Source organism: Ursus arctos, unplaced genomic scaffold (genome assembly GCF_023065955.2).
Source record: "Ursus arctos isolate Adak ecotype North America unplaced genomic scaffold, UrsArc2.0 scaffold_18, whole genome shotgun sequence".
Lineage (NCBI taxonomy): Eukaryota > Metazoa > Chordata > Mammalia > Carnivora > Ursidae > Ursus > Ursus arctos.
The window spans coordinates 19,134,223-19,160,225 of NW_026622852.1; the positions used below are offsets into that span (position 1 = coordinate 19,134,223).

The following is a 26,003-nucleotide window of genomic DNA, read 5'->3' on the forward strand; positions in this document are numbered from 1 at the left end:
TGTACAAATAAAAAATACAGAGAAGATACCTCAATGGAAGGATAAAGAAGATTGCCAGCATCTTCCCATTTTGGCAAAAGTAAGCTGACAATCAGGCAAACTGGCATAACAAAAGGTAGGACTCTTGAGTCTCCTCACTCTCCTGGGAATAAAAACAGAGGCTAAAAGAAGCCAGCCTATCATTCTGAGCTTTCTACTATTAGAAATAAGAAACAAAGAAAGTAGAGTAGTCAAAACAATTTTGAAAAAGAAGGATGCACATTATCAGATGACTATAAAGCTACGGTAATTAAGACACTGTGATGTTGGAGAGAGGATAAACTTACAGTTTGATGGAACAGAAAAGAATCCATATACGTGATCAACTGAGTTTCAGTAAAGTGCAGAGACAATTCATTGGAACAGAACAAATGGTACCGGTACAGCTGGATATCCATACAGATATAATTTCCAACCCATATCTTGCACCATATACACAAACTAACTCAAACTGATAACAGACCTAAAAAATGTAAACCTATAAAGCCTCTAGAAGATGCAGGAAAAAATCCTTTGTGACCTTGTTAATAACCAAAGATTTCATCAAAAACATGGTCTATAAAAATAATTGATTATTTCCTGGATTTCCTCCAAATAAAAAACATCTGCTCTTCTAAGGAAATGCTGAGAGAATGAAAGACTAGCGAGACTGGAAGAAAATATTTGCAAGCCACATATCTAATAAAGGACTATATCAGAGTATATAAAGAACTCTCAAATCACAATAATAAAAAAATAAAGAACCCAATTTGAAAAACTGGTCCAAAAATTAAGTCACTTGACCAAGGAAGGTGTACGGATGCAAATAAACATAAAAACAGACATGGTCAACGTCATTTGTTATTAAGGAAATGCAAATTTGGAACGACAATGCCATACCACTACACATATATTAAAATGGCTAAAATCAAAACAGGAGACAAATGGAACTCTCATATACAGTATCAGCAAGGATGCAGACATGCCCTTTAGCAACCCCCACTCTTAGGTAATTGACCAAGGACAATAAAAACTCATTGTGTTCCTATCAAAAACTTGTATGTGAACATTCATAGTGGCATTATTTGAAATCACCTATAAACTGTACACAACTGAAATGTCCCTTTATTAATTTTCTATTGCTGCCATAACAAATGACCACCAACTTGACAGCTTAAAACAGCGTAAATGTATCATATTACAGTTCTGTAGGTCTGGTATGGGTCTGGTATGGGTCTCACTGGACCAAATCAAAGTGTCCATAGGTTGCATTCCTTTCTGGAGGCTCTAGGGGAGAATTCATTTCATGTTCATTTGGGCTCCTGGAAGAATTCTGTTCGCTGAGGTTGCTGGACCAAAGTCCCTGACTCCTTGCTGGCTATAAGCTGAGGGTCATTCCCAGATTCTAGTCAAGTCTCATGTTAGTTCTCTCTGACCTCTTCTGTCTTCCTCTTCAACTTTAAGGAACTCATGGAATTAAAGTGGGATAACCTGGGTAATCCAGGATAATCTTCCCATCTCAAAATCCGTAACCTTAAGCAAACCTGCAAAGTCCCTTTTGTCAAATAAAGTAACACACTCTCAGGTTCTGAAGATCAGAGTGTAAACATCTTTGAAGGGTCATTATTTTGCTTACAAGATTACCTCAAGTGGGGAGTGGATAAATAAACTATAGTATGCCCACACAATGGAATACTAATTACATAGCAATAAAAAGGAAGAACTATTGATACACACGATATGAATGAATCTCAAATGCATTACGCTAAGTGAAAGAAGCAGACTCAAAAGGCTATATGCTGTATTATTCCATCTATATAACACTCTAGAAGAAGAAAAGGTATAGGGACAGAAATCAGATCAGTGATTATCAGAGACTGGGGGTGGGAGGAGTGGACTACAAAGAGCCATGGGGGAAATTTTTAGTATGATGGAACTATTCTATATTATAATTGTGGCAGTAGATAAAAAACCATCCATCTGTCCAAATTTATAGAACTACATAGCAAAAAAAGTGAACTGTACTGTAACTAAATGATTCCTTAATTTTTTTTTAATTGAAACACCACAAAAGTCTTAGAGCAGACTCAAAAAAAAATAAATCATATGGTGGTAAACTGTAACTTTCAAACATTAAGAAATGAGGCAAAACAATCTTAATTTTTCTCAAAGGGCTTTTCCAAAGAGCTAAAAATAAATCCACATCTCCAGTGTCCCTCAGCAACTTCCTTCTGCAAAAGATAGCAAAATTTAACTTTTATCTCCATTTTCTCTCCCCAAATAATATAATGCAAAGAATCAGTTACCACACTCATTTATCTCTGATCCATGATTCTCTAAGAATTCGTGTTTATTATATAAACTGCCCCTTTGCAACTCTGTTTTTATGAACAGGCAATTCCTCAAATAGGGGGCTCTATTCTATATAAGAGTGACTAAAGGAAAACAAAGGGATTTTCCTCTTTGTTTTATCCCTATATTCCTGCGTTTTCAGGGAATTAGCATGAGATCACTCTGTAAGTATATTTAAAGGTACAAACATAGGATGTGTAAGCATGCTACTACTTTGTGGAGTCTGAGCATTAGTAATCTTGTCAACAATTAGTAATACTTTCTGTGAAGGTTTTCTGAAAAACCAATCCTTTCATTTCTGATGAACTTACCCTATCATACAGAATAGTCTACACCTAAGTATTATAGCCTAATAGCAATTTATAAAGGACAGAAGAACATAAGTGTGATACAGACAACCAGTTTATTGCCTTTTACCAGCCTAAAAGCACAGTCAGCTCTTTATAATTCATATATGTTTGAGAATTGAGTTTATAAAGAGTAATGCCAACATAACAAATTGATCTCATTTGTGAGAAAAATCTTTCAATGCTTGAAGATATATATATATATAGTTTTCTCTTAAACTATTTTTTGTAATAAATGAAAAAATTAGACCCTTGTAAGCAATGAACTGTTTTTTAAAAAGCAACAGCAGTAAAGAATAATAATTAAAAAACACAATGAATTATTTCACTTTCTTCAGACTTCCATTAAAAAAAATGTGGGGAAAATCCCCAATACTCCTCAGCATAAAGTAGAATTTTAGGAATAGTTATATTACAGATTCAGAATAAAAATCCCAAAGCAAATACAGCAACGTGGTTTTTTTTTGATGCTTACCATGTTACAGGTACTATTCTAAACACTTTACTATCCTTTTCTCATATAATTATCATCACAATCCTATAGGGTATGTACTGGTATTACCCCTATGCCCCAGATGAGGAAACTGAGGCCCAAGAGGGTTTAAGTAACTTGCCAAACATCAGAGAGACAGCAAGCTGTGGAGTTATGCTGGCAGGCATTAAATTTAAATTAAATTTGAAATGCAGGCAGTTTAATTCTAGAAACTTCACTCTTTACATTTATTTGGACTTTCTATTACCTACAGAAATACTTCTCCAAGTAGTAATACCTAGAAATTACATGTAGTCAGGCAAACCTCTCAGGTCCCCTCCCTCTTCAAGAGCTCTGTACTATCACTCAATAAACTTTGCTTTGCTGCCGAAAGAAAGAAAGAAAGAAAGAAAGAAAGAAAGAAAGAAAGAAAGAAAGAAAGAAAGAAAGAAAAAGAAAGAAAGAAAGAAAGAAAGAAAGAAAGAAAGAAAGAAAGAAAGAAAGAAAGAAAAGAAAAGAAACCAAACCATGTAGCCATAGCTATATACATATTCATATGGCCATATATATCTGAAAGTTTTCACTCAGAATTTGACCTCAAGGCCCCAGAGGAAAATTCTTCTTTTTTACTGGGTAAACTAAGATAAGCTATTAAAACAACTAGACAGAATTATTTTAAATGTTGAAAATTTCAATGAAAAGACGGGTGTAAGCAACAACAACAAAAGACCCATAAGCCTCAAGAAAGGGCCTGAGATAAATGGGAATGAAAAGGGAGAAAGGAAACATTTTGAACTGTATACCTTTTTGTACTATTTTGTACAAACAGCGCTGCTTGAATTTTTTTTCCTCACTGAGGCATAAATTATTTGCACATATGTATTACATCTCTAGAAAAAGAATCCCAGGATTTTCCCTCCTTTGTGTCTTCATCTTGCTTCTTCATGGTCCTTGATGTCAGCTGAGGTTTTCAGTATAGTGAGACCAAGCTGGTGGGACAGGAGATTATTCTGCCATTTTTCTTGATCTTTGAGTTGTATATCAAATCTGGGGCTGACCGCTCCACACTTGCTTAACCTGCCCATGAGGTTCGTAACAATTTTCCCAGCTCTGTGATCATCAATAATTTCAAATTTGCCAATGTAACCATGCTTCAACATCACAGTTAGAAACCGAACAATGACTTTGGAGCCTGGTCTAGTAAGGACTTGGCATTTGCCTCTCTTTCTGGCATTATGGGGTTCTGGGGTTTGTTGTTGCTGTTGTTGTTGTTTGACATTGTTAATGCTCTTGAGAGCATGTGCTACAACATTCATGCGCACCATTATGGCAGCATGGAAAGATGGCAAAAAGAGTACTATTTGGTTTTTACACACGTGCCCACGTATTTGGCTATTAACTTTAAAAAAAAACAATTAATGGAAGTACACATTCACACAAGTTTGTAACAGGAAACAAGGAGGGGAATAAAAGAAATAAACATACAGAAGAAATTTACTGAATAACAGCAGTCTAATCAAGAACTGTAAAAATCAAATCCTAAGTGAATTCTTGATAGTTGTAAAGAATATGGCAAAATGAAAATTAAAAGGGGATCTTAGAGCCCTATCTTAAAACTTAGACCAAAATAAATTTCAAACGAATCAAAGATTTAAACATCTAAAAAAATCCATAAAGTACTAAAGGAAAACATGAAGAATACTTTATAACTTCAGAATAGAGAAGGCCTTTACTAAATATAAAACCCAGAAAACATAGAAGATTGCCAAATTAGACTACATAAACGTGAAGTATTTATGCATGCAAAAAAAGGTAAAAGCCTTAAAGTATAAAAAAAGAGCAACAAGCAAAAAATAATTGCAACCCATATCACCAACAATGGATTAAAAAGACCAAAATTGGGGCGCCTGGGTGGTTCAGTCGGTTAAGCATCTGCCTTCGGCAGGTCATGATCCCAGGGTCCTGGGATTGAGTCTCACGTGGGGCTCCCTGCTCAGTGGGGAGCCTGCTTCTCCCTCTCCCTCTGCACCTCCCCCCTTCTTGTTTTCTCTCTGTCAAATAAATAAAGAAAATCTTCAAAAAAAAAAGACCAAAGTCCTCCAACTACATACACACAAAGGGTAAATAAATGTCAGAGTTCACAGAAAACTCCACTAGCTCTATAATATATATAAAGATGGTTAATTTCACTCATAATGAGAATACAAATTAAAATTCCAATGAGATATTATTACCTATTGGATGAACAAAGATCAAAATGTTAGATAATATTATATTGAGTAAAGTATATGAACACATGTACTCCACATTCAGAGGTACAAATCAGTTTGAACTCTGTAAGTCAATTATGGCAAAATCTTTTAAAATTTCAAACACACAAATATCTGACTCAACAATTAACTTGTAGGTATTTATGCTACACATAATCACAGAGGAACAAGATTATTTACAGAAATATTTATATCATTTGTAGTAACAAAAGAGTAAACAGCTTAAATGTCCATCAGCAGACTTAATGTTTTGCTACATCCAATAATGGAATAGTATACAGGTATATATATAGGAAGCCTTATATGTACTAGGTAGAATAAAACCCAAGAAAAGATATACTATTATATGGAAAAAATTAAATGGAAAAGGTATGGAATAGTTTGCACAGCATGCTTCTTCACACATAATGTGTGAAAAGAAAAAAACATACATACACATATATTTGTAAACTATGGAATATGTCTGGGAGGATACACAAGAAACTGGCTTACTGTGGTTGCCTATAGGAAGGGAGAATGAGGAAGAGGAAAAAGACTTATTTTCACTATATACTTTAAGAATTTTTGTACTATGTGCATGTATTCACCATTCAAATAAATAAGCTCTTAAATAACAGACACTAGATTCATGGTAATGTGGGAAAATGTCCTTATTTTCTGGAAATTCAAACAAATATTTAGAATCAAGATATCTATAATTCATTTTATAATACTTTAAGAAAAAAGATGAAGGAAAAATGGAAAAATGAAAATCACTATAATTGTTAGATCCAGCCAACAGGTATATGGGAGTGTCGTTACACTATTATTCTAATTTTCTATACCCTTGTCATTTTTCATACTAAAAGTAAACAGTGAAATTCCTTTTACCTAACATAATACAGTGAAATTCTTTCTACCTAACTCAGACAAGTAATGTCAATTTACCTGGAAAAAAGTTCTTATTAACATAGGGAAACACCTTTAAAAGTTATATGTAATTTAAGCATTTTAGGTAAACATAAAACAGAAATGTGACCTTCCTTCACCAATCTTTGGATCCAATGTCACAGTCTTACCTTTATTATGAATCCATGGAAAACAGTTCAATTTCATCCTACTCACATAAACCATGTCTACTTTTGGCTTATTTAAAATGCATACATCTAAGTGCAAAAAAAAATTACCCTTTATACAATGTTGCCCAAACTTTTATTGTTATCCCACAGCTAAATGACAACTAAAACTCCACTCTGAGTTTTTCAAAGCAATCAAATTAATCAACTACTCTTTTCATTTTAATATTTCATCTGTTTATATATTTAACTAAATTATGCAACTACAAAAACTGAACTGGAAACAACATAAATGACTCTTGGTAAGCAAACACTTCAAATGGTGGGACAAGTTCACACGTGTATTAGAGAATAGTCATTAACAACCACTTTAACACACTGTAAACATCAGTGAATTTATTTTTCTTTTCTTTTTTTTTTTAAGATTTTATTTATTTATTTATTTATTTGAGACAGAGAGGGAGAGAGAGTGCGCAAGTTGGGGGGGGGGATAAACAGACTCAGCATTGCACATGGAGCCTAAAGTGGGGCTCAATCCATGACCCCAAGATCATGACCTGAGGCAAATCAAGAGTCCAACGCTCAACTGACGGAGTCACCCAAGAGCCCTGTGAATTTATTTTTCAAATGAACTAGAAAGGGCAATTAATATAACACAAACAGTGATACAGAAAAACTTAACTTTTTGAAAATAGTGATAAGGAAATAGAAAAAAGGAAAAATACCCGCTAACATCTAACCCAGTCTTCGAGCAGCAGATGAGGCAGTAAGCTGACTGACAGAAAAATGACAATAGAAACAATTTAAAAACTAGGAAAACTAACGCAGCTGCTAATCTCTGGCTTTTTATTAAACTAACACACAGCATCAAAGTTCTATCACATATCACTGCTAAGATTCAGCAAAAGAATGGTCATACGGTACAGTTATAGCTGTTGCTCTTAGTGAGACAACTGATCTAGCCAGAGGAATAGCTCAGTATATTCAAGAATAAACATCTTAATGAATAGTAGTCATTCACCCACCTGCATCTAAGCAATATGCTCTTCTTTCATTCTATCCTCACTAAAGCCCCTAACCCTAAAGTGACTATAAACAGCAGTGAACAGGAAGCTACTCCTATTTTGAAGGGTGGAATAGCTTGTAGACTATTTAAAAAATATAATTATTATAATGTACTAAAACCTAGTACACTGTAACTAGTAACCAGTACATTTTAAGTAGTAACTAGTAGATGATGCCAACTTCTCTTTTCAACCACTTATATTTAATACCCATGTATTCCATTTTGAACAAAAATACTCACACTTGAAATTCCTAAAACAGATGATTAAATGGAGATTTAAAAATAATTCCTGCCAAAGAATTATTCATTTTGCAAAACAATTTCCTGTGGATTTTATTCACTAGTTAAATATTCTAGTGAATATGAAATGGTTCAATTTATATCTGTTACCTAAAATCTCTAAAGTCTATTTAGGAATCTCCAATTTTTTTTTCTTTTTTTTTAAAGATTTCATTTATTTATTTGACAGAGAGACAGACAGCCAGCAAGAGAGGGAACACAAGCAGGGGGAGTGGGAGAGGAAGAAGCAGGCTCACAGCGGAGGAGCCTGATGTGGGGCGCGATCCCATAACGTCGGGACCACGCCCTGAGCCGAAGGCAGACGCTTAACCGCTGTGCCACCCAGGCGCCCCTCCCATTTTTTTTTAAAGTTAATCATCTAAAACTGGAATCTAATAATAGCTACTTTAGAACACGCCTATTATCTGCTAAGAAAGTAGCAATGATCAGGAACAGTATTTCCATAACACTCATATAGAAACTACTTTGCAATATACCTTATTTGAGAACCAGAATTTTTAAATTTCTTTCTTCTAGAACTGTGATATTATCTCAACAATGCTTATTGTCTATAGGGAAACACAATTTCCACCAAATTCTCCCTCAATATCGCTCACTAAAAGCATATTAATTTAAAATTCATGAAAAGATATTTATTAGAGCAATTCTAAAATACTGCTAAGATCTCCCTAAAGTATTTGTATTTTTATTCTTTATATATAAAACCTCAATCTTGATTATTTTATTGCACTATTCAAGATTTAAATATCATTACAAACATATTCTTTAGAGCATAATCATCTTACATCACAGGCCGAGCTACTACCTGGTCTCATTTTTAGTGCTATTTTAGCTATTTCCAAATGGAGACAACGCTCTAATTCCAGGCCCCTATATTGACTTATTTACTTAAAATCGTTGTCCTTGTTAAGGAACTGTCATCATTTGTAACATTTGCAAATCTTGTCACAATACCTAACAGTTTTAAAACACTGCAAAATCATAGATGCTGAGGTTTTTAGACTACCTGTAACATAATATAAATTTGTTCATTTGCTTACCTAAGGTGAACTAAAGTGACAATCCCATCCCTCACCTTTTGAAAATGAAGGCATTTAGAAACTATGGATGTCTTATCTTTAAAATTCCTAAATCTCATTCCTATAAAATTTGTTTTAAGTTAACACTCATTAATTTCAAGTTTTAAAGTAGCACACTGTCAAAAATTTCTTAGAACTAACGCTTCTGCCTTCTTGTTATTTTTGGTAGTTAAATAAATTTCTGTTGTCTAAGTTAAATAAATTTCTGTTGTCTATAAACTATCTAGTCTGCGGTATTTTGTTACGGCAGCCCCAACAAATTAACACACTGTCTCTGCAAATCAGGAGTTTTACTTTTTCCTTCTAATCTATGTGACTTCATTTCTTTTTCATGCTTTGTTAAACCTGTTGGGACTTCCAGTACATTACTAAATAGAAGCAATGAGAAAAGGTATTTTTGCTTGGTCCTATCTTAGAAATGATGCAAATTTTCACATTTAAGTATGCCATTATTTGTATGCATTTGTTTTTAAGTTCATTTTATTATTCTTTATTTTCTAACTTCTTGAATTGAATACTTAGTACACTTATTTTAATTATTTACAGATCAGTAATACATATTTAAGGCTAATACTTTCCTCTGAGTACATTAGCTGTATCCCATAGAGCTGGTTAAATTTTTATTTATTGTTAGTTTTTAGACCGTTTATAATTCTTCTTTAACCTAAAAGCTGTTAGGTTTTAGAATATGAAGATAATGAGGTTCCACAGCCTTTTTGTTCATTTTAGTTTACTGCTCTAAAATCTGGACAATAGTTCTTTGAGAACTTCATTGACATTTTATGACCAAACTTACTCTCAATTTCTGTGAATATTCCACAGGAGGAAAGTTCTGTCTTCAGAATACAGAGTACGGTCTATATCAATCAATTCATTTAGCTCTTCAATGTCTTTACTTATTTTTCATCCAGTTAATTTATCAGGAGATAGATGAGAGAGATAAAATCAAGCTCCTGCTACTCAAGCACTTCTTTTTTTCATATCATGATTCCCATAGTTTTTACCTTATAAAAGCTATATAGAGGAAATACATAGATAAATGGCACATGTAAGACATATATTCCTGTTAGACCATCTTTGTGGATTTCACATTACTATAAATTGCCTTCAACTGTCTTGCATGAATCTTTTTGCCCTGAATTCAACTTTCACTAATATTAGGATTGTTAGGCCTTGCTTGCAAGTACTTCTTCCAGATCTTTTGTTTGGTTACTGACTTTATTTAAGACAAATAATACCCCAAAATTTTTTTTTAAATTTCATTCAAATGTTTTTTTCTTTTATGGTTTCTGGGTTTTTATTCTTATTTAAGAACTTCACCAACCACCACAAAAGATTACACAACTAAAGTACACTTTCTATTTTTTTCAGATCGTGATTTTTTGTCTTTTAGTAAAATGTTATGGTTTTCTTCATAAGTTTCCTGTTAAATGATCTGAAAGCATATCATAGTTTTTATACCTAGTATTAATAGAAAATTTTTTTTTTAGTTTCTGGTCACTGGGCTGAAGAATGCTGGCAAAGCATTATTTCTATGTGTCTGTGAGGATATTTCCTGAAGAGATTAGCATTTGAATTGGTGAACTGGGTAAAGCATAGAGCCCTGGGTGGGCAACGTCTAATTCCTTGAGGGCTGGAGTAAAAAAGGCAGAAGGGCAGGGCACCTGGGTGGCTCAGTTGGTAAAGGAACCAATTCTTGGTTTTGGCTCAGGTCCCGATCTCAGGGTCCTAGGATCAAACCCCACATCGGGCCCTGTGCTCAGTGCAGAGCCTGCTTGTCCCTCCCCATCTGGCTACTCCCTGTGCTCTCACTCTCTCTCTCAAGTAAAAAATCTTTAAAAAAAAAAAAAAAAAAGGGGGCGCCTGGGTGGCACAGCGGTTAAAGCGTCTGCCTTCGGCTCAGGGCGTGATCCCGGAGTTCCGGGGTCGAGCCCCACATCAGGCTCCTCCGCTATGAGCCTGCTTCTTCCTCTCCCACTCCCCCTGCTTGTGTTCCCTCTCTCACTGGCTGTCTCTATCTCTGTCGAATAAATAAATAAAATCTTAAAAAAAAAAAAAAAGCAGAAGGGCAAATTAACCTGTTTGAGTTCAGAAATCCAACTACCCTGGAACAGGGGCACTCCTGGTTTCTGGGCTTTTGGAGTTAGACTAGGACTTACACCACATTCCCTGGCCTTCAGACTAAGACCGTGTTTTGCCACTGGCTTTCCTGGCTCTCCAGCTTACAGACAACAGATCAGCAGATCATGGGACTTCTTGGCATCCATAAGCACATGAGCCAATTCCTACAATAAATATCTTTTATATATCTATACATATCCTACTGCTTCTGTTTTCTCTGAAAAATCCTAATATATTCCCTTTATAGATGTGTCTGCTCTAAGAGAGAACAGTTGTTGATTTTCTTAAGCTTATATACTGTTCTATCTTATCAAATTCTAGTCTTTTTTAAAAAACCTAGAATCTCTCAGCTATTCTAGGTTTATAATCTTATAAACTGAAAAGAGAAATATTTTTATTTCTTCTTTTCCAAAGTTTATCAAATCAAAGTTAATTCCTCTCCACCACCCATCTTTCTTTGGTCTAACTACATTTGCTAGAACGTCTTAGAAAATGTTTAAAATTAATGGTCATAACAGGCTTCCTATCTAGTCCTCATTTTAATTCACTAAGTGGGTAGTTAAATTTGGTCAAATGTCCTCATCATATCTGAGTAGTTTTCTCCGATACCTTTTTTACCTATAGCTTATATTAGAAGTGACTGCTGAATATGTCAAAGGCCTTTTTAGTATCTACTTATCTGACCATATAATTTTTCTTCTTTAATTTGCTGATATGAATTATGCTAATAGACTTTCTAATTAAATTTCCTGTAGATTCCTGAAATAAATTCTACTTGGTCAGTGGCATAACTACTCACATGATACACTGCTGGATTCTACATACAAATATGTACTTGTAATTTTTACATCTATATTCACAAGTGAGAACGCCTATAATCCCCAAAATGTTTTTTTGTCACTATTTATGAGATTTGGGGTATTAAAGCTATGCAGAAATCATAAAGTAAATTGAAGGCCTTTTCATGTTTTCCTAGGGCCTGGAATAATTTAAATAACACAGGTGTAATGTTTTTGAAAATAACAATAAATGGTATTAATGAATATTTTATTAGCTGCAAACACATTACATGCATTGACTCACTTAATAATTCAGCTGTGAATCCACCTTGTCTTGGTGTTTTATTCAATAGTAGGTCTCTATTCACCTTTCCAGTTTCTTCTGTGTTAATCTCCAAGTTTTCTACTTTGGCAGAAAGTCAATTTGGTCTACTTGTATTTGAAAAAGACCATCCATTTACTAGTTTCAAGTTTGTTTACACAATGCTAGTTTCAAATTTGTTTATATCTCCTTTCTTCCTAATCTCAATTATAATTGTTCTCCACTTATCTCCTTAATCAGACCCAAAAGGAGTTTCTCTATGATCTGGACTTTACGAAGACCAAGTTTATGGACTTATTCATTTCTATTTCTTTAGTTTTAATGTTTACATTCGTTGTTTCATTTTTCCAACTTTGTTTTGGTTTCCTTGTTATTTTTTAAATTCCTTTAAAATGTGCACTAAGTTCCTGAGCTAGTCATTAAGCTTATTATTTCTCATATCTAAACCTTCCCTTTAAACTCAGCTTTGTGAAGCTAACAATCAAATGAAACACATGAACTCTAACTAAATCCTGGATCAGAATCAGTTTGTTAATTAAAATGAAGAAATACACTCTAAAATCTTTTTTTTAGTTACTGGAGAAATTTTATACAGGCAATATATTAGATGGCATTATTGAATTACTGTTTATTTTCTTAAAAGTGATTTTGTATTGTGGCTATGTAGTACACTGGCATTTTTAGGAAATGCATACTGAATTATTAAGGCATGAAATGTTATATGACATCTGCATTTTTAAATGATTTATGGGCTGAACTATGTCTCCTCCCTAAAAAATTCATAGGCTGAAGCCCTATGAAGCCCAGTATCTCGGAATATGACTATTTTGCAGATAGGACCTTTAAAGAGGTAATTAAGTTAAAATGAGGCCATTATGGTAGACTCTGGTGTCTGACTGGTATCCTCATAAAAAGAGATTAGAACACAAGGAGAGACACCAGGGGGCGCACACACATAAGGGCAGCCAAGTCAAGAGGCAGCCACAAGGGGCACCTGGGTGACTCAGTCAGTTAGGCGTCCAACTCTCGGTTTCAGATCAGGTCATGATCTCAGGGTTCTTGGATTGAGCCCCACATCCCTCACATCAGGCTCCCTGCTCAGTAGGGAGTCTGCTTGAGGAGTCTCTAGCTCTGCCCTTCCTCCCCCAAAGAGGCAGCAACAAGGTGGCCATCTGCAAGCCAAGAAGAGAAGCCTCAGAAGAAACCAACCTTGCCAGTACCTTGATCTTGAACTTTCAGCCTCCAGAACTGTGAGAAAATTAATTTCTGTTCTTTAAGTCAACCAGTCTATGCTATTTTGCTATGGCAGCCCTAGAAAGCTAATGCAAATGGCTCTGGGAGAAAAATGATAAATACAAAGAGAAAGCAAAAATAGCAAAATTGTTAATGTTGATGATTCGATTCTATGATTCTTTAAATTCTTATGTAAATAAGAAATTTTCCAAAATAAAAAGGTTTATATTAGCATCCCAAAACTCTGGGGATTTTTTATCATCACAATAGTCAAATTTTATGTACCTATATAAAATGAGCCACCTTACCATCTCATCTGTGAAATGAGACAATTATTAACCTGACATTATAATAGATACTAGAAGAATTTCAAGTGCTCTAAACCACTAACATAATACCTGGTGGGTAAGTACTTAATAAATAATGAGTATCACTAGTAGTAAATTCAAATTCCCAAGGAGAGATGTGACTCTGCTTCAGGCTGGCATCGCTGTGGTCATATATGTATAAGTAGCAGTTTAAGAAAATCATCTTAATCCTGAAAGCAAATAACTGTATTCTCATATATACCAAAAGGACCAATCATTACAAGTAAACAAATCAATTCTACACTGTTGAATCATTTTATATAATTACAATACAGAAAAACAATCACATTCTTGAGGTAAGAAATCATGGAAGGAACGACAAAGAAATTTTGAAATGGAAATGAAAGTTTTTAACTTACTGACTGACTAAATCAGATCCCATCTTAGTGCCATCATCTGCCTCCTCTTCCATATCAGAGTCCATACCATTGTCACCTTATAAATAAAATAAACTATTGAAAGCAGGCTTATAAAACATCAGAACAATTTAATCATTACACAAAGTGCCATCTATAAAAGTGATGCAGGTTCAAGAACTTTATAGTTGTTGAAAGATGACATTTTTAATTGCTTATATTTAAAATGAGTTATTTCAATGGCTTATTAGGTATTTCTCACTGCCTTCCCGTTATCTATTTTATAAATATACACACACACAAAAAAAATGTACGTGTGTGTGTATATATATATATGAGTTGATCAATATGAGTTGAAAACATATACACCCACACACACACACACAGAGGTTACACACAGAGGTATACATCTATCAGCAAAGTTACAAATTCCATTAAACCATTTTTTTTTTTAAGATTTTATTTTTAAGTAATCTCTGCACCCAACATGGGGCTCAAACTCACAACCCTGAGATCAAGAGTCGCATGCTCTACCAAGTGAACCAGCCAAGTGTGCACATTAAACCATTTTACATTTAAAAAAGATATTATCTCTGGAAATCCAAGTCCCCATTTTTTTGCTTCTTCTCTTGTAATGCTAATGCTAAAATCCTTGTACAGTTCTAAAAGAAAAAAAAAGCTTGAAAATCTAAAATTCTGGGGTGCCTGGGGGCTCAGATGGTTAAGCTTCTGCCTTTGGCTCAGGTCATGATCTCCGGGTCCTGGGATCAAGCCCCACATCAGGCTCCCGGCTCAGTGGGGAGTCTGTTTCTCCCTCTCCCTCTGCCTCTCACCCTGCTCATGATTTCTCTGTCTCAAATGAATAATAAAAAAAAAAATTTAAAAACGAAAATCTAAAATTCTACAGGAAATAGTGTCACAAAGAAGAGTCACACTTTAGGCAGAGATAAATGTAGGCAAATTGCAAAAATTCTTCCAACTCCACAGCCAGGTCTTATTAGAGCAAAAGCTGAATGAAACAGGCAATTACAAGTAATAGGGATGTTAAGCAGAAAATAAAAAATTATTTTAGGAAAAGCCATATCAATAATTAATACTTTTTTACAGCATTTTGAATAAAATTTTTTATTTCATTTTATTATTGTATACAACTATGCTCTTACCTTTGATTACATTTGATTTGAGAAAATGAAATACACATCAAAAAGTCTAGTCTTGAAATGCTATTCTGCTATGTAAGCTATATTTCAAAGTACAAACAGAAGTAAAATTACTCAATGACTACCCAGTAATGAAATTAAACTAATAATCAAGTCAGAAAAAGAGTAACTTAGGATTTATGCTAGATGTATGTTAACTAATAAGTTACCAGAGTGCAGAAATATGTATTCTTACCCTCGAGAATCTTCAAGATTTTTTTTTCTGATAGGAGCTCTAATTGTTCCTGGCACAGTTTTTTAATTTCTTCTATTGAACAGTTCTAAAGAAAATAACATTAAAAAAATACATTTATGTAATATAGTGCCAATGTAAACCAGAAAACAGTAATCATAAAAAAAGTCTGGTTAGCAATCTCTTACAATAAAACAAATTAAAAGCTACATATGTCTTTCCATGAGATGAAATCTGAAAAACTGTCAATAACATGTAAATATTATAATTTATAGACATTTGATGAGAATAAAGTCATGTTTATTATGAAAGAACAAACTAAAAAGTAAGTCAGGTGCTCAGATATTCTTAATAGCAGCCTATTTGTCATGTAATTCCTCTAAATATTTAAATACTCAAGTGCTGGCTCTATATATCTTAGATCTTCCATGCCCTAGTTCCATAACTGTAAAATTAGAATACCATAAATAAATATATGAAAACATTTGTGAATTTAATGAAATGTAAGCTTTTACCAACCAATATTGTGCACTGTTACATAGCAGAATATTATTTAAGACACCAGAAAGAGTCATTATACCCCTATTTTGTTACTAAAATTGCCTGCATTTAATAGAATTATTTCCAAAAGGTTAATAAATTCCTTACCTAAACACAGTACACTGTTCCATTTTTTCTTGGTAAACTTTTAAATATACAAGGCCATTTATACTTCTCCAAGATCCCATTTTTTAATCTTTTTGAAGTAGCTTGAGTTGAAAACATCCAATTATAATTTACATGAAGTAAAATGATTACTACAAAAAAGGTGTTTGTATATTTCTATATATGTGTATAATCCAATAAAATATGTACTGAAGTACCTTTAACACATCAGGAAGCATCTTCTGTAACTTTTTCTCCCCTATGATACAGAAACACTGCTGAAGCATTTCTTTTTTGTCTGATATATAGAAACTAACTGGTTTTAATGACACAGTCAGGTCCAGTCCACCTTCTTCAAGGTCACTGTGCTCTGCCAAGAATAATTCTTTTTCCAAAGTTGGCAAAAGGTATTTGGTATCCTAAAATAAAAGAGACAAAGAGCCATTAAATAAAGGAGTATGTATATGATTCATACATTTACATTTAATAACTACTTCTTTATTAAACATTTCCAAATTCTTTGTTTGCATAGATTATTTACCGATAGCCTGTAAAAAGTGTATTTAATTGTTCAGTATGATCTTATTGTCTGTACTACAATTAACTCGATCAGTTGATGTAAAGTGAAGAGATTACCTCAGGACACACAGGTGAAAATATACTCAATATTAAAAGAAAAGGAAATATACTCAGTATTGAATGATCTACAATTTTACACTTCTGAACAATTAGGATATTCCTCTAGCTTGCCACTCAACCCAAAATTTTATGTATGCATTGTTATTCTTCCTAAATTCATAAAAGGAAATGGGATGGCAACAAAAATGTTGAAGATCACAATTATGAAGTATTACTGCTTACCAGGAGCTACACTCTTGTTAAAACTGCTATGTAATTTAATCATATTCAAAGTACTCAAGTCATTTAAGACACTTCTGTCAATTTTACCTCCTATCTCCCAAATCTATCTAGCCTCTCCAAATCTACTGCCATAATAATCAGTGAGGATGTAGAGAAACTGGAGCTCCCACACACTGCTAGTAGGAATAGTGGTACAGCTGCTTTGAAAACACAGTTTGGCAGTTCCTTAAAAAGTTATCACATGACCCAGCAATTCCATTCCTAGATATACATCCAAGAGAAAATGTAACCACACACCTGCACAAAAACTTGTACACAAATGTTCATAGTGGCATTATTCATAATAGCCAAAAGACAGCCACAATCCAAATGTCTATCAAATGACAAATGGAAAAACCAATTGTGGTATAGCCATACAATGAAATATTATTCCATTCATATAAAATGTCCCGAACAGGGAAATCTATAAATCTATAGAGACAGGAAGTAGTGACTGCTTAGGGATGGAATGTGGTGGGGGTGAGTATTAGGGATGATAGCTGAAAGGTATACATCAGGTTTCTTTTGGGGGTGATGAAAATAAAACGGACTACAGTGATGGTTGCACAACTCCAATAATATGCTCAAAACCAGTGCACTGTATACTTGAAATAGGTGAATTGTATGGTATATGAGTTACATCTCTATAAAGCTGTTAACCAAAAACAAATAATAATAACAGGAAACACAATATACACAAGATGTAAATGCACTCTTAGAATTCTGAGAAGTTATCTACATGCCTAATATATAATGACTTCTTTTTTCTTCACAAATTAGAACTAGGGTTCAGTTCTGCGTGAAATAGTAATATTATTAATTAATGTAAAAAAATTAAAAAACCCCACCAGACCCACAGCGCTTTACAGTCCAATAGTCCAATTCTAATAAATCTTCACGAAAAAGAAACTATTCTGGAACACATCCCAAAAATGCGAAGCTTTCCAAATCAATCCATAAGGCTACATAATCTGATACCACAACCAGACAGGGTAACTACAAAAATAAAAACCATAAGCTGGTTTAACTTAGGAACATAGAAACAAAAGTAAGAATACTGAATTCCAGCTGAGTACAATAACCAAACCAACAAACTATCCCAAGACTGCAAGACAGTTCAACATGAGTTAATTTACCAATTTATTAAAAATTACATTATCAGATTAAAGGAGGAAAATTATGTGATCATCTCAACAGAATGCCATAAAAGCATCTGATAAAACTCTACAGCCCTCAGTGAACTAGGAATTGAAGAAAATGGCCTTAACTTGATCAAAAGTATCTTTCACAGGGGCGCCTGGGTGGCACAGGCGTTAAGCGTCTGCCTTCGGCTCAGGGCGTGATCCCGGCGTTATGGGATCGAGCCCCACATCAGGCTCTTCCGCTATGAGCCTGCTTCTTCCTCTCCCACTCCCCCTGCTGTGTTCCCTCTCTCGCTGTCTCTATCCTGTCGAATAAATAAATAAAATCTTAAAAAAAAAAAAAGTATCTTTCACAATCTTTGGCAAATATATTTTTGGTTGGAACATTAGAAGTGTTCCCATTAAAAAAACAAATGAGAAAAAAAATGCCTACTATCACTGCTTCTGCTCAACACTACAGTAAAAGTCTTAATGTAAAAGTACAAAAAAACAAGAAATATTCTGAAAAAAAGAGACAAAATCCCCTGTCAGCAAATTTTTCTGAGTCAGTTTTAAACTAGTAATTAATAGTGTGGCTAAATACAAGAAAATACATAAAAATAAATGGTTTTTTGTGCTTCCACAACTCCCAATTTAAAGATGTAATGTTTAGGGGCGCCTGGGTGGCTCAGTCAGTTGAGCGTCTGTCTGCCTTCCACTCAGGTCATGATCCCAGGGTCACGGGATGGAGTGCCACATCCAGCTCCCCACACAGCCGGGAGTCGGCCTCTCCCTCTGCCTCTGCCTGCCGCTCCCCCTGCGCGCGCGCTCTCTCTCTGACAAATAAATAAATAAAATCTTTTAATAAATAAATAAATAAATAAAAATAAAGATGCAATGTTTAAAAATATTAGATGAAAACAAAGACTATGTTTAGGATAGGTTGGGAGTATAGAAAGATCTTTCTAAAACACACAAAATCCAGAAGGCAAAAGATAATATTATTAGTCTTAACCACAAAGAAATAAAAAACTTCAGTACACCACGGACAAAGTTACAGTAACATCTGCAATATACCTTACACAGAGTATTAGAACCTTGACTTTATATACAGAGCTTCAGAACTTATCAGTAAAAAGCTCAAAACAACCAAAAAGAAAAATAGCCAAAGAATATATTTATGCAATTTACATAAGAAGGAATCAAGTGGCAAATAAAAATATTAAAATGTTCGATCTCACTATCAGGAACATATAAATCAAATGAAATATTAATTTCACCCACTAAGCTCACAAATTTTTCAAAAATGGAGATTATATGTAGAAATGGGTATTCTTTTGGAATGTTTAGACCATAAATCAGTAAATCTTTTTTGGAAAGCATTTGGTGGTACCTACCAAATCTTTTTAAATGCATAAATTTTGACCCCGCAATTTCACTTCTAAGATTCTATCCTAACATATATATGTACAAGGGTTCATTTTCACATCATCTCCGTAACAGCAAGAAAACTAAAAATCTAGATATTCATCAATAAAGATAAAATGGAATATCCCGCAGTCACTAAAAAATAAGACAGTATCTAATTCAATGGGGGTAATATCACAATAAAGCTTATGTGTAAGAACTTAAATACACATACTTGACAAGAGTTAATGAAGACGCTGCGTAGCAAATAAAGGGGACGCTTAAACAGAGACTCTCACGCTTTCTCCTTTATTTCTGTGTTGTATAACTTTTATGTAGTCATGCTTTCATTTTATAATATAAGCAAACGGCTTTTTTTTTAACGGCGGTATCTTGGTAGATTGACGGAGTGTAAAAAACATGGCTTTTATAATCAGATACTGGATTCAGATTTAGGTGTTACTAACAAACTGTGACTGTGGGTAAACTTCATTAATCTCTCTGAGCCTCAATTTTTTCATCCTGTAAGGCGGAGTTAATCATAATCTACTAAAAGGTGAAGATGAAGAGAGAAGTAAACCGTGGCTCTCAAGGGCACTGAAGGCTAGCTCCTGACCCATACTTTTCAGGTAGACTGCTACTGGCGTGCAAGGGGCCAAAAGCAAAGAGCTAGATGATCAGCTAATCAAGAAACTTTAAGTTAAAGGCACGGGAGTGTGCGGTTCACTGGTGCTCAGGGACATGAACCTCAAGGAGGGGTGAAACCTTGGAATCATAGCACTAAGTGAGCTACAATAAGAGCCCCATCCGTCGCCACATTCCGCTCCCCGCACGTCTTCGTCGGAGAACGCAGGAGCTCGGTGAGCAGAAAAAGGGCGCGCACGCACCTGCTGCAGGGACCCGGAGACGCTGGAGGATGAGTCAGTGCTCCTCCGCTTCCGGCGCTCGCTGCGCTCCACGCTGCTCCCGCCCCAGCAGCTGCCTCCACTCCCACCGCCGGTGACACTTCCACTGAAGCTGGTGTTTCCACAGCAGGTGACGCTCCCGCAGCCGCTGGTACTCCCGCAGCCGCTGGTGCTTCCACTACCGCTACTGGCTAAGGCGGGCACCAGGTCCGGCGCCGCGAGCGCCGCGGCCGCCTCCTGACCGCTTCGTTTGCGCCGCTTCTCCCGGGAAGACTTCTTCCCCGTCATGATCGCACTGCTGCAACCATCCGGCGAAAGTCCGCCGTCTCTAAAGCTAGGTATTCCCCGCTGCGGCGGCCGCTACGGACCGCGAGCGCCGGCGTCGCAACTTGTACGTCACTTCCGGCCTCGTCGCAGAGGCAGAGAGGCGTTCCTGGAGGGCGTGCCTGGAACCCAAAAGTGCTCCCTTGAAAGAGGTGGAGGTTGGCTTGAATTTGCTGGAGGGCTGGCAGGTTGTCTCGAACGTTAAGGTTTCTGTGCCTCTCTACAAAGGACAGGAGGTGGAGCTTTACAATAGCCCTTTGCCTTTTTGATACCTCTTTTCAGATACTGCCCTATACGCATACACAGTAAGGCATGGTGTAGTTTTGTTTTATTTATTTTCCAATGTTTGTATATGACACTAAGACGTTATAACAATTAGAAGAACCTGGGGAAAATCTCATTAATATCATCACCGGGGCACATTTTTTTTAAGTATTTTAGGTAATTATACAGAAATAGGGTCTTGTGCTTCTTTGTTTTTCCCCATTAACACAAATTTTTAGGCATGTTTCCTTTTCACTTCTAAAGGCATTTGGTTCTAGTATTTCACCTTATTCTTTCTCTATTTAATTTATTTAATTTTAATTAATTTAGTATTTTATTTATTTAAATAATAAATTTATTTAATAAAATTTAGGTTGTTACCAATCTTACATTTTACAATAATGCAGCAATGAACAGCTTAAGAAAAAAATTACATTATTTTCCTTATGGTATTTTGTGCCCCCCAAAACAAATTGATCGGCACCTTATTTTTCTTTTCTTTTCTTTTTTTTTTAAGATTTTATTTATTTGAGAGAGTGAGTGAGAGAGCACACGAGCTGGGGGAGAGTGAGAGGGAGAAGCAGACTCCCCTGCTGAGCAGGGAGCCTGGTGCGGGGCTTCATCCCAGGACCCTGGGATCATGACTTGAGCCCAAGGCAGACTCTTGACTGAGCCGCCTAGGTGCACAGCACCTTATTTTTCTTGTCCTATTTAATCAGATTCCTTTGAAGAAAGACGAAGCTAATTTAAAATGTCACCCATACACTGGAACCTTAAATTTTTTTCTAATATATGAGTTTTAACTTGCGTTTTTAATTTTACTTTTAATTCAAGTATAATTAACATAGTGTTATATTAGTTTCAGCTGTATAATATATAATGATTCAACAATTCTATACAGTTCCCAGTGCTCATTAAGATAAATGTGTTCTTAATTCCCTTTATTTATTTCACCTATACCCCCATCCATCTCTGCTCTGACAACCACGTTTGTTCTCTGTATTTAAGAGTCTGTTTCTTTGTCTCTGTTCTTTCCTTTGTTTGCTCAATTACTTTGTTTCTTACATTCCACATGAGTGAAATCATATGGTTTTTGTCCTTCTCTCCCTTATTTCACTTAGCATTATACTCTCTATATCCATCCATTTTGCTACAAATGGCAAGATTTCATTCTTTTTTATGGCTGAATAATATTCCGTTGTGTGTGTGTGTGTGTGTGTGTGTGTGTGTGTGTGTATATGTATAAAACATTGGGGTGCATATATCCTTTGATTTACAATTTTGAATACTTCATCATTGATTGGAACACTATTTCCTCATCAAGTGCTAATAAGTTTAACCATTTATCTACTGAAATCAGTGTGTTGACCTTATAAATGTACATAAATTATTTATGTTTGTGAAATGAGAGAGGGGAGCAGGGATAAAATATTATTGGCATATCAGTGTTCCTATCTTTTCTCTCTCTCTTCCTTCCTCAAAAATTACCTTTTCAGACTATTCCTTGGTTTTCAAAGGAGAGGAAAATAAGAAGAGTTTAAAGAAGAGTTTAGGAGTGCACAGGATTGGTAAGGAAGTCTCAGGCCACTTTTACAAAGAATTTGAGGCAAGAAACACACAAAAAAAGCAGAGTGCATGAGGGCAGCCAATAAACAACTGAAGAGAATTTAGAGAGTATTTCTGGACGTTATTTATTTCTTGCATAGAGTGCATGAGGGACAGGTGAAGGACTTGAGTGAGTTTTTGGAAACTGAGTATGTGTCATAGGTTTATCAGTGTTAGATTTTATGGTCTGCTGTGTAGAATTTTGGAAACACAAGCCAAGTTTTAAAATCAGTATCAAGAATACATATTAAGAAAAAAAAAGCATGTCATCGTGTGGCAGGGGTGGTCTCAGCAGGGGCTTTAGCCACAGAAGAAAAAAGACAGGGCCTGGTGCAACACTAGCTGAGTGATAGTAATCCTATATGTTTCACTTGAGGGACAGAAAGCAATTAAAAAAAGAAACTTCCCTTTGACCACATTTCCTACCTTTCTCAGACATTCAACAACTATTTAATAAATGGGTAAAACAAACCAGATGGCAGGGGTAATTCCAGCCCTGGGAAGACAGCTGTCTCTACCCCCTGGCTCCACCTTAGTTTTGCTTTTAAGGAAAACCTGAGGCTGAGCGTATTGTGCTCTAAGGAGTTCTATATTGGCCTCATTAAGTATCTTACCTGAAATGATTGAAAGTATTATGTTCATAGACAAAATAAGCACATAAAATTAATAACATGTAATGTTTGTAACCTTGTTACAGAGTGAGTTGTGTCCCCCCAAAATTTATATGTTGAAGCCCTAACTCCAAATGTATCCATACTTGGAGATAGGGCCTTTAAGGATGTAATTAAGGTTAAATGAAGTCCTGAGGGTTGGGGCCCTAATCAGATAAAACTGGTGTCCTTATAAGAGGAAGAGCTACTAAAGATCTCTTTCCCCTGTCCCTGGTCTCCTTCTACCCTTTTCCTTCTCCCCTCCACCCCCACCCCCACCCCCACCCCACTCCCCTGTGAGCACACAGAGGAAAGGTTAGTATGAGAAGGGAACCAGCTGTCTACAAACCGGAAGAGAGGTCTCATCAGAGATCAACCCTGACAGCACCTTGATCTTGTACTCCTAGCCTCTAGAACTGTGAGAAAATACATTTCTGTAGTTTAATCCACCCAGTCTGTGGTATTTTGTTACAGCAACTTGAGATGACTGATATAAACCTAAAATGGTATGTATTAGCCTAAAACTAGTTGCATATTAATTACTGGCTGTAAATTTTTCCCTTATAAAATCAGTCGAGAAGCTTCCTTTAAAAAAAAAAAGGATTTTATTTATTTAACACACACACACACACAGAGTACAAGCAGGGGGAGCAGCAGGCAGAGGTAGAGGGAGAAGCAGGCTCCCCGCTGAGCAGGGAGCCCCATGTGGGGCTTGATCCCAGGAGCCTGGGATCATGACCTGAGCCGAAGGCAGACGCTTAACCGACTAAGCCACCCAGGCACCTCATTTGAGAAGCCTCTCAGTTTCTACTTCATTCTACAGCAACCTGACAAATAGTTCTCATATTTCTTTGGCTGGAGCAAGAAGCCAGGGCACTGCCAACTAGATAACTGAAGCATTTATCCATTTGGCAGATGAATCCCAGTCTTTGTCCACTCTTCCATGTTCTTGTTCGGAATACAAAGGCATTGTTTGACCACTGGTGGTATGAGTAGAAAATACACAAAATCCATACCTTCACTAGCTTATATTTCTAGTAGGGAGGAGCAAACCAAAAAAAAAAACACACAATAGAAAGTGCTTCCACCCTCACTCTGGCATTCTGCATTCTTCTTACTCTGCTTTATTTTTCTTCAGTGCTCTTAATACTACTACACATGCATTTGTTTGTGTGTCTCCTTTCACTTGAATGTAAGGTCCATGAAAGCAATGACTTTGTGTTATTCACTTCTCTATTCCCACTACCCAAGTGCCCTTAATAAAACATTTCTCACATAGTTGGTTCTTAATAAAAATTTATTGCATAAATGAGTGAATGAAACATAGTTTTAGATGGAGAACCAGATTTATCCAGGATTATATGAACTACTTTTATGAGAGTAAAAGTACCTAGTGAAATTAATGGCCAGAAATTCCTTTGTTAAAGGAGGTCAGGAGGAGCTCTGCTGGGAATAGTTCAGTGCTCCTTCATCACATGGCAGAGAGACAGCTACAGGGACTCAGCTGCCACTGTGACACTGACATGCACACAGGCTTTGGAGCAATAGTTACAAACAGCTTTCTAACAGAAACTAGATAATTCTACATGGAGCTCAGCCATGCAGAGAACTGGGAAAGGACTTTGACTTGTTGTGTGAACATGTCATAGACACATCACGAGGTTGGTTGGCTTAAAGCCAGAGAGATACCATTGTCTATTTAGGTTGAAAAACATGAAATTGCCTTTTTGAGATATCAAAACACTTTGAATGTTGACCATTTCATATGTTCAATATAATATTATAGAGCTGAAGAGACCCAGCATTGAACATTGAACATTGTTATAGACTTAAAGCTCAGCAAACTAATGCAGGACTGCTTTTCTGTACTGGAAGGTAGACAGAGATTGAAATTTATATGCCCTTTTTATAATTGCTCTTCAGCAACTCAGCATTGATCAGAATGATCGGCCTGGGATATGTATGTACTAACGCTAGGGCCAATCAATACTTCTTTGGAATTTATAGAGACACTAGGTGAGAAATTCAGTCTTCCACTTAAATGCACCATAAGGAAATTACCTCTAGTTGTCACGTTCTCTGTCTTGTGAAGGTTAACAAAAAACACTTACTGAAACAAGAAACAGAAAGTCCTAATACTGTCATGTTCATATCAGTGAGCCAACAGTTGTCTCCTTTTTCATTAAGCTGATCTGAATTGGTTTCACTTGCAACCTAGATTCCTGATGAATGCAACATACAACATGTAAGACCTTGCATGATCTGAACAGCATTTTCCTCTGTAGCCCCATTTCTTTCCTAGAAATATGCCCTCCGGGCCTATTCAGCAACCCCACCTCCACTCATCTTGTTAAAGCTAAAATTCTTTTAAAGTATCATTTCTTATTTAAAACCTCTCCAAACCATTTCCTTTCTTAATCTTGTTAAAATGAAATGCTTCTTCCTTTGTAAGACACCGTCTTCCCTAAAGAGCATCCAGAGCTCCTGACTGCAGATATTTGTTCAGTATCTTCTCCAATATATGGTTAGTTCTCATGAACAGAGACTGTGTGTTATATATCCTTGTAGTGCCACCACCTAGTACGGTGCCTGGCACGTGCTAGAGATGCAATGTTAAATTCTGAACTGAGAAGTTCAGGATTCATACAGAAC

At 35.7% G+C, this 26,003-nt stretch overlaps 1 protein-coding gene across 2 annotated transcripts in view; it reads right to left on the reverse strand.

Moving 5' to 3' along the window:
• The window catches only part of CAAP1 (caspase activity and apoptosis inhibitor 1), a 52,894-nt gene extending 31,986 nt beyond the window's left edge, over positions 1-20,908 (reverse strand). The window contains exons 1-4 of one of the 2 annotated variants that reach the window (XM_026506437.4): positions 20,491-20,908; positions 16,394-16,594; positions 15,534-15,618; positions 14,142-14,217 (exon numbers count right to left, since the gene is read on the reverse strand). In XM_026506437.4, coding sequence (XP_026362222.1) covers positions 14,142-14,217; positions 15,534-15,618; positions 16,394-16,594; positions 20,491-20,796 — 668 coding nt within the window. In that variant the 5' untranslated portion in view covers positions 20,797-20,908. The remainder of the gene's footprint in view (positions 1-14,141; positions 14,218-15,533; positions 15,619-16,393; positions 16,595-20,490) is intronic. The other variant, XM_057313494.1, reaches the window with a different exon arrangement.
• Between the last annotated feature and the right edge of the window lie 5,095 nt (positions 20,909-26,003).